Genomic DNA, 16,660 nt, shown 5'->3' with positions numbered 1-16,660 from the left:
GCGTGCCGCCATTTTGTTTGTTGGTTCCAAGGTCGGGAACATTTCCGGAAGCAGTCCCGCTGCTTTCATCCAGGCAGATAGTAGTCCCGCTGCTGATCTGTCGATTCCATGTGGCGCGTTTTACTAGGACACCCGGACACCGATCACGAAGAAGAAATAAAGGAGGAAAAGAAAACACCAGTAACTACACCGAAGAAAGAAAACATGGCGGAATTGAAGTCGCTGATTTCTAAACGCGGAGGAGTGAAGAGCAAGTTGTCGAGGATCCATGCCGCGGTCCAGGCAGTGCAAGAAAATCTTCTAGGCATGTCTATGCCACAACTTCGTGTCCACGCAAAGAATGTGGACAAGTATTACGACGAATTCAACGAAGTGCATGACACCATCATGCAAGCTATCCAGGAGAATCAAAAGGAACACCATGAAGGTAAGCTCATCGAGTTCGAGACAATCTACAACGAGACGCAAGTTTTCATTGAGACGCTATTGGAAGCTCACGCTCAGAACGCCAACCAGAATCGGGCTGTTCTTCCCGCTGGAGTCCAGCCGAACGGTCAACCACAGGTTGTCATCCACCAGCAGGCTCTTCGTGCCCCATTGCCAACTTTCGATGGGCGGTACGAAAATTGGCCTAAATTCAAGTCGATGTTCAAGGATTTGATGAGGAATTCTCCAGACTCGGATGCAGTGAAGCTGTTCCATCTGGACAAGTCGCTAGTAGGAAGTGCGGCAGGGATCATCGACGCTAAAACAATCCAAGACAACAACTATCAGCAAGCCTGGCAGATTTTGGAACAACGCTTCGAAAACAAGAGGTTGATTATCGACGTTCACGTACAAGGTATCATGCAGCTGAAGAAGATGGCTAAGAAGTCCTCTAAGGAGTTGCGTATCCTCACTGATGAATGTTCAAGACATGTGGAAAATCTGAAGTTCCACGAACAGCACCTGTTAGGAGTGTCGGAGCTTATCGTTGTTCACATTCTAGCAGGTGCCCTCGACCAAGAAACAAGGGAGTTATGGGAGGGTACTCTCGACCATGGAGACCTTCCGAAGTATGATGAAACGATGGAATTCCTCAGAAAGCGGTGCTTGGTACTGGAGCGGTGCGAGTCGACCACATCGTCGGTGTCTTCTACCAAGCAAGCAGCTACCAAGGCACCACCAAGTACCAACTGTGCGGTGGAGACCATCCGAATTTCAAATGCAGCACCTTTCGCAACATGAGCGTTGCGCAACGGTTGGTTAAAGTGAAGGACGCCAGAGTTTGCTTTAACTGTCTGCGTAAGGGCCATATGGGCAGATCATGTTTATCAACGAGATCGTGTTCAAAGTGTAACCAGAAGCACCACAGCATGCTGCATCAGGATCAGCCAGAAGCGCAAGTACCACAGAAGCCCAAGGACAAACCGGAGGAGCAACCTGCAGCACAAATGGGTGTTGCTGACAGGAACGATCCAGATCCACAGGAAGGCAGAAGTAGTGTTTCGGTAACAACGTCATGTCTCGGCGGCGGGTTGCCACAATCGACTAAGCAGGTGCTGCTTCAGACGGCAATAATCGATGTGGAGGATGTACACGGTCGTCTCTATCCTTGCCGTGCGCTGTTGGACTCAGGTTCACAGGCACACATCTTGTCGGAATCGATGGCACGAGTTCTCGGTTTGCCGACCCTGAAATGCAAAATTACCGTAGTAGGAGCAAACGCAGTGAAGACTCAAGCAAAGAAAGGAATGAACCTGAATTTCTCGTCGAGGTACTGCTCACTTCAAGACAACATCACGTGCTTGATTTCGGAAAGGCCGACTGGGAATGTACCATCGATGGCGATCGATGTATCATCGTGGAACGTACCGCAAGGGTTGCGGTTGGCGGATCCAGATTTCTTCAAGCCACACGAAATTGATTTGGTGCTTGCTTCTAATTACGTCTGGGATTTGCTTGGAACCAAGAAGGTGGCGCTGTCAAATGGTACAACGTCACTGCGAGAAACGGATCTGGGCTGGATCGTTACTGGTACATACGACCCGTACCAACAGGTGAGTGGCTCTATTTTGATCACAAATGTTGCATTACAAGATCCACTAGCTGAGAAACTGGAGAAGTTTTGGTCCGTTGAGGAGGTGACGGAATCTCCACCCTTGAACACTGAAGAACAAGAAGTTGAGCAGCATTTCCTGGAAACTTATCGCCGGGACGAATCTGGTCGTTTCGTGGTCCAGATGCCGTTTCGGGAAACCGTCGCTGAGCTTGATGACAATAGAAACCTAGCATTGAAGCGTTTCTACACTCTCGAGCGAAAGCTATCCCGCGCTCCAGATCTGAGGAGCCAGTACTGTGAATTCATGCGAGAATATCAATTGCTTGGGCACTGCAAAGAGATCAGAGAAGAAGAAGACGTATCTGAACTGCCGCGATACTACTTACCGCACCACGCGGTGTTTAAGCTGGCGAGTTCGTCAACCAAAGTAAGGGTAGTATTTGATGCTAGCGCAAAATCTTCGAAGTACTCCCTGAACGACGTGATGAAAACTGGACCAACCGTCCAGAACGATATATTTTCCGTGGATCTTCGTTTCCGACGCCATACGTTTGGATTTTCCGGCGACGTAACCAAAATGTACCGGCAGGTCGGTGTCGATGGAACCCACACCCGATTCTTGAGGATTTTCTGGAGAGAGGATCCTTCAAAGCCCCTGAGAATTTTGGAACTGGTAACAGTGACATACGGAACGGCTGCAGCACCGTTTCTTGCGACCAGAAGCTTGGTGCAATTAGCAGTTGAAGAAAAACACCGGTACCCAGTTGCATCGAAGATGGTGATAGAAGATGTATATGTGGATGATATGCTATCTGGAGCAGATACAGAAGAAGAAGCTTCTCAACGCTTGTTGGAAGTGAAACAGTTGCTATCCGCAGGCGGATTTCCGATTCGCAAGTGGAGCTCGAATTCAGCGGTAGTGCTTGAAAGTGTGCCTGAAGAAGAACGAGAAAAATTAGTGAGGATTGGTGAAAGTGGTGTCAAGGAAGGAATCAAAGCACTCGGAATGTTCTGGGATACGAAGAATGACCAGTTCACGTTCGAGAGTTGGTCAGAAGAGGTCAGTAACCGATCGCTAACGAAGCGGTGCGTCCTTGCTGAAATTTCGAAGCTGTATGATCCGTTGGGACTCGTCTCACCGGTGATAGTATGTGCCAAGATCATAATGCAAAAACTCTGGTCTTCCAAGTTAAACTGGGATGACGAACTGGAGGAAGACATTCTGGTTGAGTGGGTGAATTTTCGAGCTTCGTTGACGACGCTGAATCAGATTCAAGTGCCACGATGTGTTAAGCTATCTGGTGCCATTCGGTACGAGATCCACGGGTTCGCGGATGCTTCGATAGTAGCGTACGGAGCCTGCATATATTTGCGATGTGTGTTGCCTGACGGAAGTGCGGAGCTGCGTCTTATGTGTGCGAAATCAAGAGTGGCACCGTTGAAGGCGACAACAATTCCAAGACTAGAGTTGCTTGCTGCTTTGCTTCTAGCGCGGCTGGGGGCAAAGGTGATTGAAGTGATGGAGATGGATTACTCGGAGGTTACGTTGTGGTCTGACAGTCAGATTGCATTGGCTTGGTTGAAGAAACCACTCGGTTCTTTGGAAACTTTCGTTCGAAATCGCGTGGCAGAGATCAACAGGCTCACGAATCGTTACACTTGGAAGTACGTGAACACAAAACACAATCCTGCTGACGTGGTGTCCCGAGGTCAGACTCCAGCCATGTTATGTAAGAATAACCTCTGGTGGAGTGGACCTGATTTCCTGAGACAAGAAGAGTACTGCAGTCCTCAACCCGCGCCGATTCGGGAATTGGAGATTCCAGAGTTGAAGGTGACGGCGGTTGTTGCGGAAAACATCGAGGCCCTGCCCGTGTTTGCAAAGTTCAGCAGTTTCCGTAAGCTGCAACGAGTAATTGCCTACGTTCTGCGTTTTGTTCGGAATTGTAGACGCAAATCGACTAAGTGCCCAGGAATCTCATCAAAATTTGTGACAGTTCCTGAAATGAGAAGCTCGCTCAAGTGCATTGTGAAGGTAGTCCAGATGTTGGAGTTACCTAATGAAATCCATAGCATAGAGAAAGGTGAAATTCCACAGCGACTCGCAACCCTTAGTCCACTGCTCGACGATGATCATCTGTTGAGGGTTGGAGGTCGTTTGCAGGAATCGGAACTATCATACGAGACCAAACATCCGTTTGTTTTGCCAAATCATCCAGTAGCCGAAATGATCGTCAGAGCTCTTCACATCGAAAACCTGCACGTGGGACCTTCTGGCCTATTGGCAATTGTTCGGCGAAATTTCTGGCCTTTGAAAGGTCGATCCACAACCAGGAAGGTTACGCGAGGTTGTATCCAGTGTTTTCGTACCCAGCCTCGAGGAATTCAGCAGCTCATGGGCAGTCTACCTGAAGAACGTGTCAATGTTGCCGCTCCATTCGAATTCACCGGTGTTGACTACGCCGGTCCTGTTACGGTCAAGCAAGGGAAATATCGGCCAAAATTAGTGAAAGGATATATTGCAGTGTTTGTGTGCATGGCAACAAAGAATCTGCATTTGGAGTTAGTGTCAGATCTTACCTCCGAAGCGTTCATTGCAGCATTGGAGCGCTTCATCAACCGTCGGGGCCAGGTTCGCAGAATGTTTTCAGACAATGGCACCAATTTTGTGGGGGCTTCAAACGAACTTCATCAGCTGTACGTGGATTTTCAAGGTGAAGTCCATCGCCAAAAGATCAATCATGTTTTGCTGGCTAGAGAGATAGAATGGCATTTCATCCCTCCCAGAGCACCAAACTTTGGTGGCTTGTGGGAAGCCGGGGTGAAGAGTGTCAAAACGCACCTGAAAAGAACTCTTCAGAACGCAATACTTACGTTCGAAGAGTATAGCACCATACTCACCCATGTGGAATCGATTTTGAATTCTAGACCGTTATTCAACGTTTCCAGCAGTCCTGATGAGCCTCTTCCGATCACACCTGCACATCTGCAAATTGGAAGGCCGCTGGTCTGCATTTCAAAACCATCCTGTGAAGGGGTGCCTGACAATCGCCTTTCCCGATGGCGATATCTTGATAAGCTTCGTGAGCATTTCTGGGGACGTTGGTCTCGGGAATACCTGACAACGTTGCAGACACGAGGCAAGTGGACTGCAGCATCAGCAAGCATCCAACCCGGAACAGTGGTGCTGTTAATCGAGGACAACCTTCCACCTCAAGTGTGGAAACTTGGCGTAGTTGTTGCTACTCACCCGGGAAAGGATTCCTTGGTTCGTGTGGTCGACGTGAAGACTTGCAATGGAACTTTTCGGCGATCCATTTGCAAGTTGGCTCCCTTGCCGACAGATGACAACGATAATCTTCGTATTCCAGCTTCGCAGCCGCGGGGCAGAATGTAAGCGAGCAAGCGGATGTGCGCCGCCATCGTGTTTTTAAGGATTCGGAGTTGAACCTTTGTGCGAGACACAAGTGAAATTTACAATGTAGTTTTAGAGAAAATAAATAATGTTTTAGTGTTAAATGGAACAAAAATGGTGTAAATAGTTATTTCGCAATACAGTCCACAAAAAATCGAGGCCAGGAGAGCCTGAACACGTGATCAGAGATGTTATGCCTCAGAACATCCCGGCGGCGCCGACTGGGATTGAACCCAGGCCTGCTGGAGTGAGAGGTAATCACGCTTACCACTACACCACCGGCGCCGTTGGGAAAAATGTTGAACATTCACCATTCAACCGTCTCCAGAGTGTTGAAGCGGTTCCAGGAGCGGTTGACGTTGGACCACGGCAAAGGAGCTGGAAGAAAACCGGGACCGGAGAACAAAAAGACGGAGGGAAAGGTGAAGCTGATGATTAAAGCAAATCCCAACGTCTCAAGCCGTGATTTGGCTAAAAAGATCGGCATGTCGCAGAGCTACGTCCAGAATGCAAAGAAGAGAGCTGGACTACATACATACACGGTACAGAACTTCCCAAACCGCGATGAGCGGCAACAATCGACGGCTAAAACTCGGGCACGGAAGCTCTACGAGAAGATGCTGACAAAATATGGCTGCTGTGTGATGGACGACGAAACGTATATAAAAGCCGATTTTAAGCAAATTCCGGGGTTGGAGTACCGGCAAGAGCAAGTTCGATGTGGACGACAAATTTAAGAAGAAGAAAATGTCGAAGTTCGCCTCCAAATATCTCATTTGGCAGGCCATCTGCTCTTGCGGACTGAGGAGTGAGCCTTTCGTGACAAAGGGCACAGTAAATGGCGAGATCTACAAATCTGAGTGCCTCGAGAAGCGCCTTTTGCCGTTCTTGCAGCAGCACGACAAAGCTCCGCTATTTTGGCCAGATTTGGAATCATGCCACTATTCTAAAAGTGTCCTGGAGTGGTATGAGGCCAATTCTATCAATTTTGTTCCAAAGGACATGAATCCGCCAAACTGTCCGGAGCTGCGCCCGGTGGAGCAGTACTGGGCAATAATGAAGCGGGAACTTCGGAAGAGCAAGAAGACAGTCAAAGACGAGAAGGACATGTTAAGAAAATGGAAAAAAAAACTGAGAAACTGATACCGGATGACACTGTAAAGACTTTGATGGAGGGCATCAAGCGAAAATGCGTTCAATTTTACACTCAAGGCTCCATCGATTAACTTTTCTTTTGATTTTTGAAGTAAATATATGTATAAAACTACCCTAAAATTTTGGTTTGATTCTAAACATTATAAGAAAATTGGCATGACATTTTCGGTGTCGCAATAATTTCGTGTTCGCCCTTTATATAATAAATCTTATTTGTTAACTGGAGCAGGAGCTTGTGTTTTGTGTAGGAATAGGAATTTGAGCGGAGTTCTATCTGTTTATACCCTTTAGTATGACGCGCTTAACATATATGGCCCATTGCGACTCAGTAAGAGCTACTGATTCCGATCAATAGCTGTGCGACTTCTTTCTCCTTCTATGGATGGTCATGTAGGCTGCAGCTCGCTGCTTGCAGGCAGTCTTTCGTTGTGAACTGGAGAATATCACCAATCACCATGCGGTGATTGAATAAACATTGTTTGGTGAGACCGGATCGAATTCAACTTTGAAATCTGTGTTAGGGAAATCACTTTTCGCAGGCAATCGGTGATTATTTAAACTATCATAGCAACAGTTGCATTCGTGTAATTTTCAATAGTGACATTTCAAAAAATGATAAAGTCTTAAATTTAACAGATGTGTAGGAATATTTCTGATGGATTGGTGATAAAATTATTGAAATTGGTCCAGGGGCAGCTGAGTTATTAACGTTCAAAATCTTTCATAATGTTGTTACATGTTCCATTTTCAGTTTTCACAAAGTGTACCCCGATATAGAAATCACAGACGTAGTCCTACGTAAAAAAAAAATATCGAGGCAGCAAACCATTAACTACTTTAAAAATGAACACCATAGTCAAATATACATCTTTTACATCTCAATATCAAACGCATTATTGATTTCTGGAAAAATGGAATAAAATGGAAGGGCAAAAGTCTAGATAAGAAGAGATGATTGATTTGTATAGCTCTATTTTACTGGCAATAGTTAAATCGTTTTTCAGTCGACATAGAATTCCATACTTCTTGGCAATTTTCTTGATGACATTGTCAATGTGAGAGTTGAACTTAAGTGTGTCATCAATAATCACGCCAAGATATTTAATGTCCCGAACGCGATCAATAGTCTCATCATCAATTACAACAGAGACGTTCTCATTTACTCTATTCCGCGAAATTATCATAAATTTAGTTTCACTTGTATTCAATTTCAACTGCTTATACTTCAATCATCTACTAAGAGAACGCAAATCTTCATTCAAGTGTAAAACGGCATCATCTAAATCCTTAGCTGCAATGAATTACACAGTATCATCTGCAAAAAGATTAATGTCGCAAAATCGTAAAACACGTCGCAAGTCATTAAAATACATAATAAATAACAGGGGTCCTAATACACTTCCCTGGGGAACTCCAAGGTTATTCCCCACGGGACTAGAACCATAATCATCAAAAACAGTCCGTTGAGTTTTGTCAGACAAATAGCATTCAAACCATTTATATGCAGCACTCGTAATCCCAAAGCGCTTGATTGATCTTAACAATAAGGGCCTAGAAATTGTTTCAAAAGCGCGTTTTAGATTTTAAAAAAACAGCAACAATCGTATCTTCACACTCCGAGTTATTTTTCCACTTCACTGATATCAAATTCAACGCGGTTTCACAAGAATGACCTTCCCGATATCCCGATTGTTCTGGTATCATCAAACTATTACTATTTAAATACTCCAGCAGCTGGCAAGTTCTAAAATTTTCTCTAAAGCGTGCAACATGTTGATGGGACGAAATTCTTCGGCTTTAATCGTTCCAGCAACTTTTTGAATAGGAACCACTAAAGATTCCTTCCAAATTTGCGGCACATGTCCAGTTTGCAATGATTCATTAATAAGGTCCAGCAAGATGTGGTCAATGACACGAAAGCAATCTTGATTAACTCTAGCATTAACATTATCTACTCCAGCCGATTTTCCTAATGAAAAACAAATAACTCTAAGTTCATCTGAAAGGAGTATTTGGGCTGACCCAGTCCACATCACGAAAATTTGAGCGACAAGGAGTCAGCGCCATACTCAAAAGAAGGCTAAAAAAAAGTTTACATTAGTGTTTAAAGTTTTACCAGTTTCGAGAAAACCCACACATATTCAAAAAATGAATAAATACTGTTTACTAGACATGTTCATTTTAACAGAAATGTTCGGAATGCACCAGTCTACGGCATAATGTTCTTTATACTGTCCTACAAATTTCGTTCAAACATAGTTTTCATGTAGAAACCATAGATTGAGAGATAAAAATCTGAAAAGAGGCCGTTATAGCTATAATTCACAAGACAACAGAACCAATAAAAGTTTCAATTAGATTAACAGAACACAGTTGCATTGCTTTTCAATGACGACCGATGACTGTTTCAATGATAGATGATTTTTTTTTGAAATATGAATCCTCAGTAGACGTATTTTTTATATCAAAGGCAAGTTTTTTTTTTTTATCTTTATTTAAGAGATTTTTAGCCATAGGCTAGTTCATCTCTTCATCAAAGGCAAGTGTCACTCGAGCCATAAAAGCAATTTATAAAATAACGAACATTTTGGATGGCTCGAGTGACACTTGCCTTTGATATAAAAAAAACACGTCTACTGAGGATTCATATTTCTAAAAAAATCATCTATCAATGAAACAGTCATCGGTCGTCATTGAAAAGCAATGCAACTATGTTCTGTCAATCTAATTGAAACTTTTATTGATTATGTTGTCTTGTGAATTATAGCTATAACGGCCTATTTTCTGATTTTTATCTCTCAATCTATGGTTTTCTACATGCAAACTATGTTTGAACGAAATTTGTAGAACAGTACCTATTTATAAAGAACATTCAAAGTGTTTTTATGTTACTTCATACGCGAAGTTAGCGATTTTCAGAGTTGGTTGGAAATGCTAACATGAAGCTTTAGTGTGATAATTTATTAGCAAGAGAATGATCTTTAGAAGAGAGTAGGTGGATAGCACCGTTAGAGTACGGCAGTATGAAAATTGAATAGAAGTTAGTTAATGAGACAGTTTTTTTTTTTTTTTTAAAGTTAGACGCACATCTTTTGCCTAACCCGTACAATGTACGCGGAGACTTGAAGTATGTCTCCAAGTCTACAGGCAAAAAATGTGCGTCCTTCTTTTGCTCATAAACTGACTGCGGCTGTGGAATAGTTCTAGCGACGTTTTCATCACTACCTAAAGCCCCACGTTGCGAGAGCATTTCCATTCGATGGTGTGTTATAATGCAATTCTTCTTTACCCAACTATTGTGTTGCTCCTCTCGTCATGACCAACGTGATCATCTCAGAGAGAAAGCAGTAGGGTGGTTGTTGCGCGTGTTGCGTGCGGGAGTAGCCGTCAACAATGCTGATGATGGTACAGCACGCAACAACCACCCTACTGCTTTCTCTCTGAGATGATCACGTTGGTCATGACGAGAGGAGCAACACAATAGTTGGGTAAAGAAGAATTGCATTATTGACGCCTTGCAGTGAAACTTTTCCAAGCTGTCGCCACCTACATTTCGAAGTGAGAACTACTAGAAAGAGGATACTTTCCAAATTCTCCAAGTAAAACAGACGATTTTTGGGGCAAATCGGTCCATAAAGAAAAACTAATAATTTCCCGTGGAAACTTTTGCTTGAATCGTATAAGAAAACGTGTTTGCAAACTAACTGTCATTATTTCGGTATGGATCGGAGATGTTTTCATGGAAAATTATGCATAACAAGTTTGCACCCACACGAAGAGGTTACCTCCTGCGCAGCTGCATTTTTCGAAAAATGGTAAATATGTACGATTTCCACTAAGATGAAAGTGAAAATTAAGTGAATTTACTTAGGAAAGGTTGTATCATGCTGGTGGTAATTGAGAATTGGTTGTATAGGAAGCCAATATTCAATAAATGTTCATTTTGGCCTTTTTAAGGCAAACATATTGATACTCGCAATTTTCGACGGAAAACGCAACGGAACTTGATGTACTCAACACGCACCATAATATAAAATGGTGCTAGATGGTATTCAAAGTGATAACAAGATGACAAATCATCTTTATTTTGAGTAATTGAGCAATTTACTTCTGTTTACATCATATTTACGATGCAGCATTGATGGAGCCATGAAATGAAATGAAAGTTCAATCTGGAAAAGTCAAAGATGCACATCAGCCTGATCGTAACAACGTTTTCTTCTTCAATTCGAATGTTATATTGGAAGGATTTTACGCAGGCTTGATGACAATTATGATTTAATGCTAATTTTCACGAATTTTATATGCAGTCTGTCAACATTATCATCATCATGCAGTGGTGACATCTGCGTTGAGCTTTTACGGGAATCTTTCAATAACACACCATCGACTCGAAATGCTCTCGCAACGTGGGGCTTTAGGTAGTGATGAAAACGTCGCTAGAACTATTCCACAGCCGCAGTTAGTTTATGTGCAAAAGAAGGACGCACATTTTTTGCCTGTAGACTTGGAGACATACTTCAAGTCTCCGCGTACATCGTACGGGTTAGGCAAAAGATGTGCGTCTAACTTAAAAAAAAAACTGTCGCATTAATGGCCCTTCGCTCATTTTCAACTTCTATTCAATTTTCATACTGCCGTACTCTAACGGAGCTATCCACCTACTCTCTTCTAAAGATCATTCTCTAGCTAATAAATTATCACACTAAAGTTTCATGTTAGCATATCCAACCAACAGTATAAAGAACATTATGCCGTAGACTACACATTTTTATATCATATGGGTGGAAAGTTCGTAGAACAAATACTTTAAAATTCTACACTTTTTAAGATACCTTCGAGCATGAAACTAAGTCAAACTTTAATAAAAATCACTTTGAATAGTCAACCTTTGCATACAAAGTTGGTAGATAAAACATTAATCTTTGCTATGAAAGTTGTTACAGCAGTTTTCGTTGTTTCAGTCTCAAGATACAAATATTATAAGCCGTAAATTACCTTAAAAACATAAAATTAACTTGAAGCACCTCTAAATCATCACCGATTTTGCTGAAAATTTGCACAGAAGTTCAAATTAACATGACGAACAGTAATCACGGTTGACCCGTTGCATCCCGAACATTTCTGTTAAAATTAACAGGTCTACTGTTTACTCATTGGATGAATAAATGTTGTATTCTCGAAATTGATTAAATTTTAACCATTAATGAATAAAGACGTTTTTCTTAAAAGTGGTTAAATTGTATACACCGGAACGATTTTAAATGATTGATTTCGTGTATGTTCGACTTATTTTTTTTAAATTGTATAAATTAAGGATTATTTCTTGATTAACAAACACAATTATCAGGTGCAACAGGGCATAGCAAGATCGCACCCTTTAACTCTAAACTTTCAAGAAGCATAGGTACCTAACGTACACTGCTTAATAATCTGCTGCAAATTAGATTTGACGACTGCAGAACCCTCACTGTCTTCGAACACAGGATTATCCATCGAGTACGCAGGATTAGTCATTCCTCCGTTTCGATTTCGCAGATTTCGATCGTTTGATGTTGGTCAACCGCTTTATCAAACTCACTGCTGACGAATATTTCTTCTCCTTGACACAGCAGCTTAAGAAGGATCGCCTCCTTGTTCTTTTCGGTTGTAATGACCAAGAACCACCACATTCCATTTCCATAATATACATACAAAGGCATGTTCTAACAGTTCATAATTTTATCAATTAATTCAATATTTTAAAACTGTGTAAACGCTATAAGTAGTGGGAAAATTTGGGCCCATACATAAATTCAGCAATCGACTAAATTTTCAATAGCAACCAAAAATATCCATTAGTAACGTCCCAATAACGCGTACATCTAGATAAATTTGATAAATAGCAGATTTTTAGCGATGGGCCCAATCTTAGATCCATAGGCCAACATTAGATACATTTCCTCTATTTGTAGAAAATGCGGCTGGCAGTTGAAGAAACGGAGGCGACATTTCTAATAGAAGACTACCAAAACGGATCCAAATTGTTTATCAAGATGATCCATGGAAACAGCGCCGGTGGTGTAGTGGTAAGCGTGATTACTTCTCACCCCAGCCAGCAGGCTTGGGTTCAATCCGTGTCGGCACCGCCGGGATGTTCTGAGACATAACATCTCCGATCATGCCTTCCTTCGGAAGGGAAGTAAAGCCGTTGGTCCCCGGTTCATGAGTTTCATGGGTCGATAGGTAGGGTCCAGGTGTGGGAGATGCCTCCCTGGCGTCGGGTAGCATTGGTGCTCAGCACGGAAAACAAGATCGACGGAAAACAAATCAAGGAAAAAAAAGAAAAAAAAAATGATCCATGGATGCCATATTCCCAACCGCCGAATCTAGGTATGCGCAATTACTGCTGATCTGGAAACAAAATAGCAACTCGGATGGTCAAGCAAGCTCAAGCAAACTAATGCTTTTAAGCGTCACAAATATTGATACACATTTTACCGTTACTTTCGATAATATCGATAATATCGAAAATTCCGATAATGGTATTTCATTTAAAGTGGTAAAAATGTTACCAAACATGCCGGAGAAAACTAAAATGAAGCTCAATCAAAGATAACCTAACCAGCAATATAGTTAGTTATATTATACCGAAAAAGCCCATACTAATCCATAACGATTGGTGATGACTCAACTTCGCCCTCCAGCACAATGCATTTAAGCGCCAAAACCCGTTTCCGTTTCACTTCGCGTAACATGCCGAAGATTGATTTCCTGCTTCTAACCTACCAGTCAGTTCACCTTTCATCTTTCACTAGCCATGTCCCATTGCTATAGCCAAAACCAATAAAGTTTATTTTATTTCCCTATACTCCCAACGCAAAGTCAAATAGGCAAGCAGCTTCGCTCCACGACCACCACCGTTCAAAAAGTGGATACAAAAACAAAACACTACATAACAGGTAGGAGAGTTGAGAGATGAAAAAAAAATCAATCTTTCACCTATGATTTTATGCTCGCTCGCACCCGGCTTAAAGCTCCTAAAAGCCACCATCCTACTGCGCGTTGCCGCCGACATCGCCAGCCGGTTGAAAAGTTGCTCTCCGACTGTAAAAATGCTCCTTTCTCCACATGGCAAATTATGGTCATACCGAATGGCTGTGGGCTGGAATTGGTAAATTTAGCATTTTATTAACATTTTTAGAAAAAAAAAGTCGATAAAAATACTTGTAAAGAATAATTTCATCAATAAGCATTAGTACCAACAATCAATACGAAACTAACGATTTTAAATTGGTTCACTACTTGACTAGCCTATTGGTTCCAAGCAAATCGACTAACGTACCCCATTCTAATATAAATTCCAGTACTACACTATGTTTGTTTTGGTTCGCTATGAAAGTTTGACAGATAAAATGAGGGGTTAGTGGATTTTTCTATGTTTCGAGGGGTGAATCGATTAGCTTGGGACCAAAGATAGTACCAGAGCTGAGCCAAAAAGTTGAGCTCGTTTATTCGGGACCTTCTGGTCTTAGAGTTACCTCTATGTTAGCACCGTGGACCTCCGCTAATCTGAACGACACTTCATGCACATTAAAGGGGCTCATTTTTAATTTGAACTTCTAGTAACCCTATGAGCATCACATAAGTGTATTTCTGGTAGCCTTAATACGCCGTTTTAATAGAAAATAAGCGATCGATTCAACCTCTGGTGGTGAATATGAGAACGTCAAAAATAGTGTTGTGAGCAGAAATTTTTGCCGTGAGACATTGGAAGCGGAACACTTTTTCACTTTTCCTGATAAATTGATTCATCTGAGATGCTCGAAAACGTGATCTATAGTTGAAAAATTTAATTCTGTATCATTTTTGCAAGGATTCTGCTAGTGTTCAGAAATATTTTTGTTGAGAAAAATGGAAAATTCCAATAGTGCCTTAGTGGTTATAATCTTCCGGATCTTTTGTGTGTAAATAGTTTAGGTGCAAATCAGTTCAGATGTGTGGAAAATCGTAAAATATGACAATTACTGATGAAAATTGGCAAGATGTTCAATGAAAAATGCTTTAATTTGCGTTGTGAAAAATCCTTCTTCTGATGTAAACAAACGGTTTGGTTGACGTTTCCTCTCGAACTCACGTGATGCCCTCTACGTTGGTGGTGCATTAAAAAGGCCTATTGCTGTTTTGTTTTGATTCTGCGGTCCGCTTCACCATGTTCCATTTTGCATTACACGCTATTTCAAAACTACTCAAATTTAAGTAGAAAGCACCCAGATCGGTCAAAACTGAACCTACCCAAAAATGGGTAAACTATTTTCGGAGTGACGAGTTGAGAAATTAACAAAGTCGATCGGATTCATGTCGATGTTGTCCATTTGTCAACTTGTCACTCCTAACTACCCATTTTTTGGTAGGTTCAGTTTTGACCGATATGGGTGGATTCTACCAAAATTTTGGGTAGTTTTGAAATAGCGTGTACTCGCACTTTTGTCATATTGTTCATATTTGCATACCCTATTCTATTGTGGTGTAATCAAAGCAATCCTAAAATGTATCAGTATGGCGGTAGAGAATGAAAATCGAAAAAATCGTTAACAAATTAACGAACAAGGAAACGAACTTAGCAGAACTTAAAAATAAACACTTGAATATAGAATACCAAATAAGGTTGATAAGTTAGTGTATTAGCTGCAGCACCTACATAAGTGAACAATGAATGTAATGTAAGTTTAATTTGGATCGAAGAAAGATTTAAAACATATGGTTTTCAAATCATGTCTGGCATTCGAATATGTTCCTACATTTCCCTCCTTTACATTCAACTGACCCACAGTAGCCTTAAACATGGAAGCAATATATTAGCACTACACAGCATCCAACTAGGTTCAACGACTTTTGAGCGAGTTTGACGCGTCAATACGTTTACAGTATATTGGCAGGCGGTACGCTGCACCACACCTCCGCTCCGGCATTACCATCCCCGAACACACCAATCTAGTCTGCCCGTCGAGAAACACTCCAGGCGACCAACCAGCAACGTAAACATTCACTTTCCTTCGGGGGCTACTTCCTCTCCTCTTCAGCACTGCACTCACAGCACTGCAGAGCTACTGCAACTGCTCGCTCGCCGCCACGCCGGTTGTTAGAAGCAATAGAAAATACTTCCTTCCTAATAAGAGTATATATGCCATAGGCCAATAGCCAACGGCGTGGTCGACGGGGTTGTCATTGGTAATGTTACGACAACGACAACGACGCGACGGCCGCACGGGACTGTGCCATGAGCCGCGGCGATGAACATCACGCGGTAGACACTGTGGCATTTAGATGATTCAAGATGATGACGATCCATGTGGCCAATAACTGGCTGCCATTATTGGCCGACGTGGTCGGTGGTGACGAGCGTGGATGGTTGAAATTCCTTGCAAACCGTTCTCCCACATCATTCAAGCATCCGAACTTACCGAACCCCGAAGGAAATCAGGTTTTGGTATGGTATGGTATGGTATGGTTGCATGTGAAACAACATCCTGAGCCATAACACGCTGAATGCCTTGGGCAATCAGTTTTCTGTTTGTTTGGTGCGAAGTTGCCACATGTGGAAGTCAGGAGCAGCAGCAGCAGCAGTTACCAACCTACACGGAGAAAGCTCCGTGAAACATAGCATAACGCATAACATGCTTGCGGTGGTGCTCTGTAGGGATGATGCTATCTGCATAATTGATACGTAATGTGACAGACAGAGATTTGAGTGGATTGTCCCGATAAATGCTGTGTACTTACATCGTGCCTGCATTGTGCAAAAAGCCTGCTCTCCATCAAATTCAATTTTCAACGTAGGAAATAACAAATTGTAGCATCAGGTGGCGCAAATTTGTCAGCAGACTAATATGTTTCAGAAGATCTGCTTGAGGTGTATAGTTAACTCATATCCACCTAGTGTCCTAAAAATAGGATTAGTGTTTCCTACCCGGGAAATTTACCAAAATTCACGTTTACCTATTCCCAGGAATCTGTTCTAATTTCCCGGGAAATAATTCTAGATGGATTTTTGGGTGAAAGTTACAAGT

General features: G+C 42.2%; 1 protein-coding gene across 1 annotated transcript in view; it reads left to right on the top strand.

Moving 5' to 3' along the window:
* The first annotated feature begins 1,355 nt into the window (after positions 1 to 1,355).
* Positions 1,356 to 16,660, top strand: part of LOC135705019 (uncharacterized) — a 32,816-nt gene continuing 17,511 nt past the window's right edge. Inside the window, exon 1 of the mRNA XM_065226570.1 lies at positions 1,356 to 4,673. Within this exon, the coding sequence (XP_065082642.1) occupies positions 1,356 to 4,673 (3,318 nt within the window). The remainder of the gene's footprint in view (positions 4,674 to 16,660) is intronic.

This window comes from Ochlerotatus camptorhynchus, unplaced genomic scaffold, assembly GCF_037179485.1.
Source record: "Ochlerotatus camptorhynchus isolate MF236.1 unplaced genomic scaffold, CSIRO-AGI_Acam_v1.1 ptg000256l, whole genome shotgun sequence".
Taxonomy (NCBI): Eukaryota; Metazoa; Arthropoda; class Insecta; order Diptera; family Culicidae; genus Ochlerotatus; species Ochlerotatus camptorhynchus.
The sequence above is the reverse complement of the archived record's forward strand: the minus strand, read 5'-3'. Positions and strand labels throughout refer to the sequence as shown.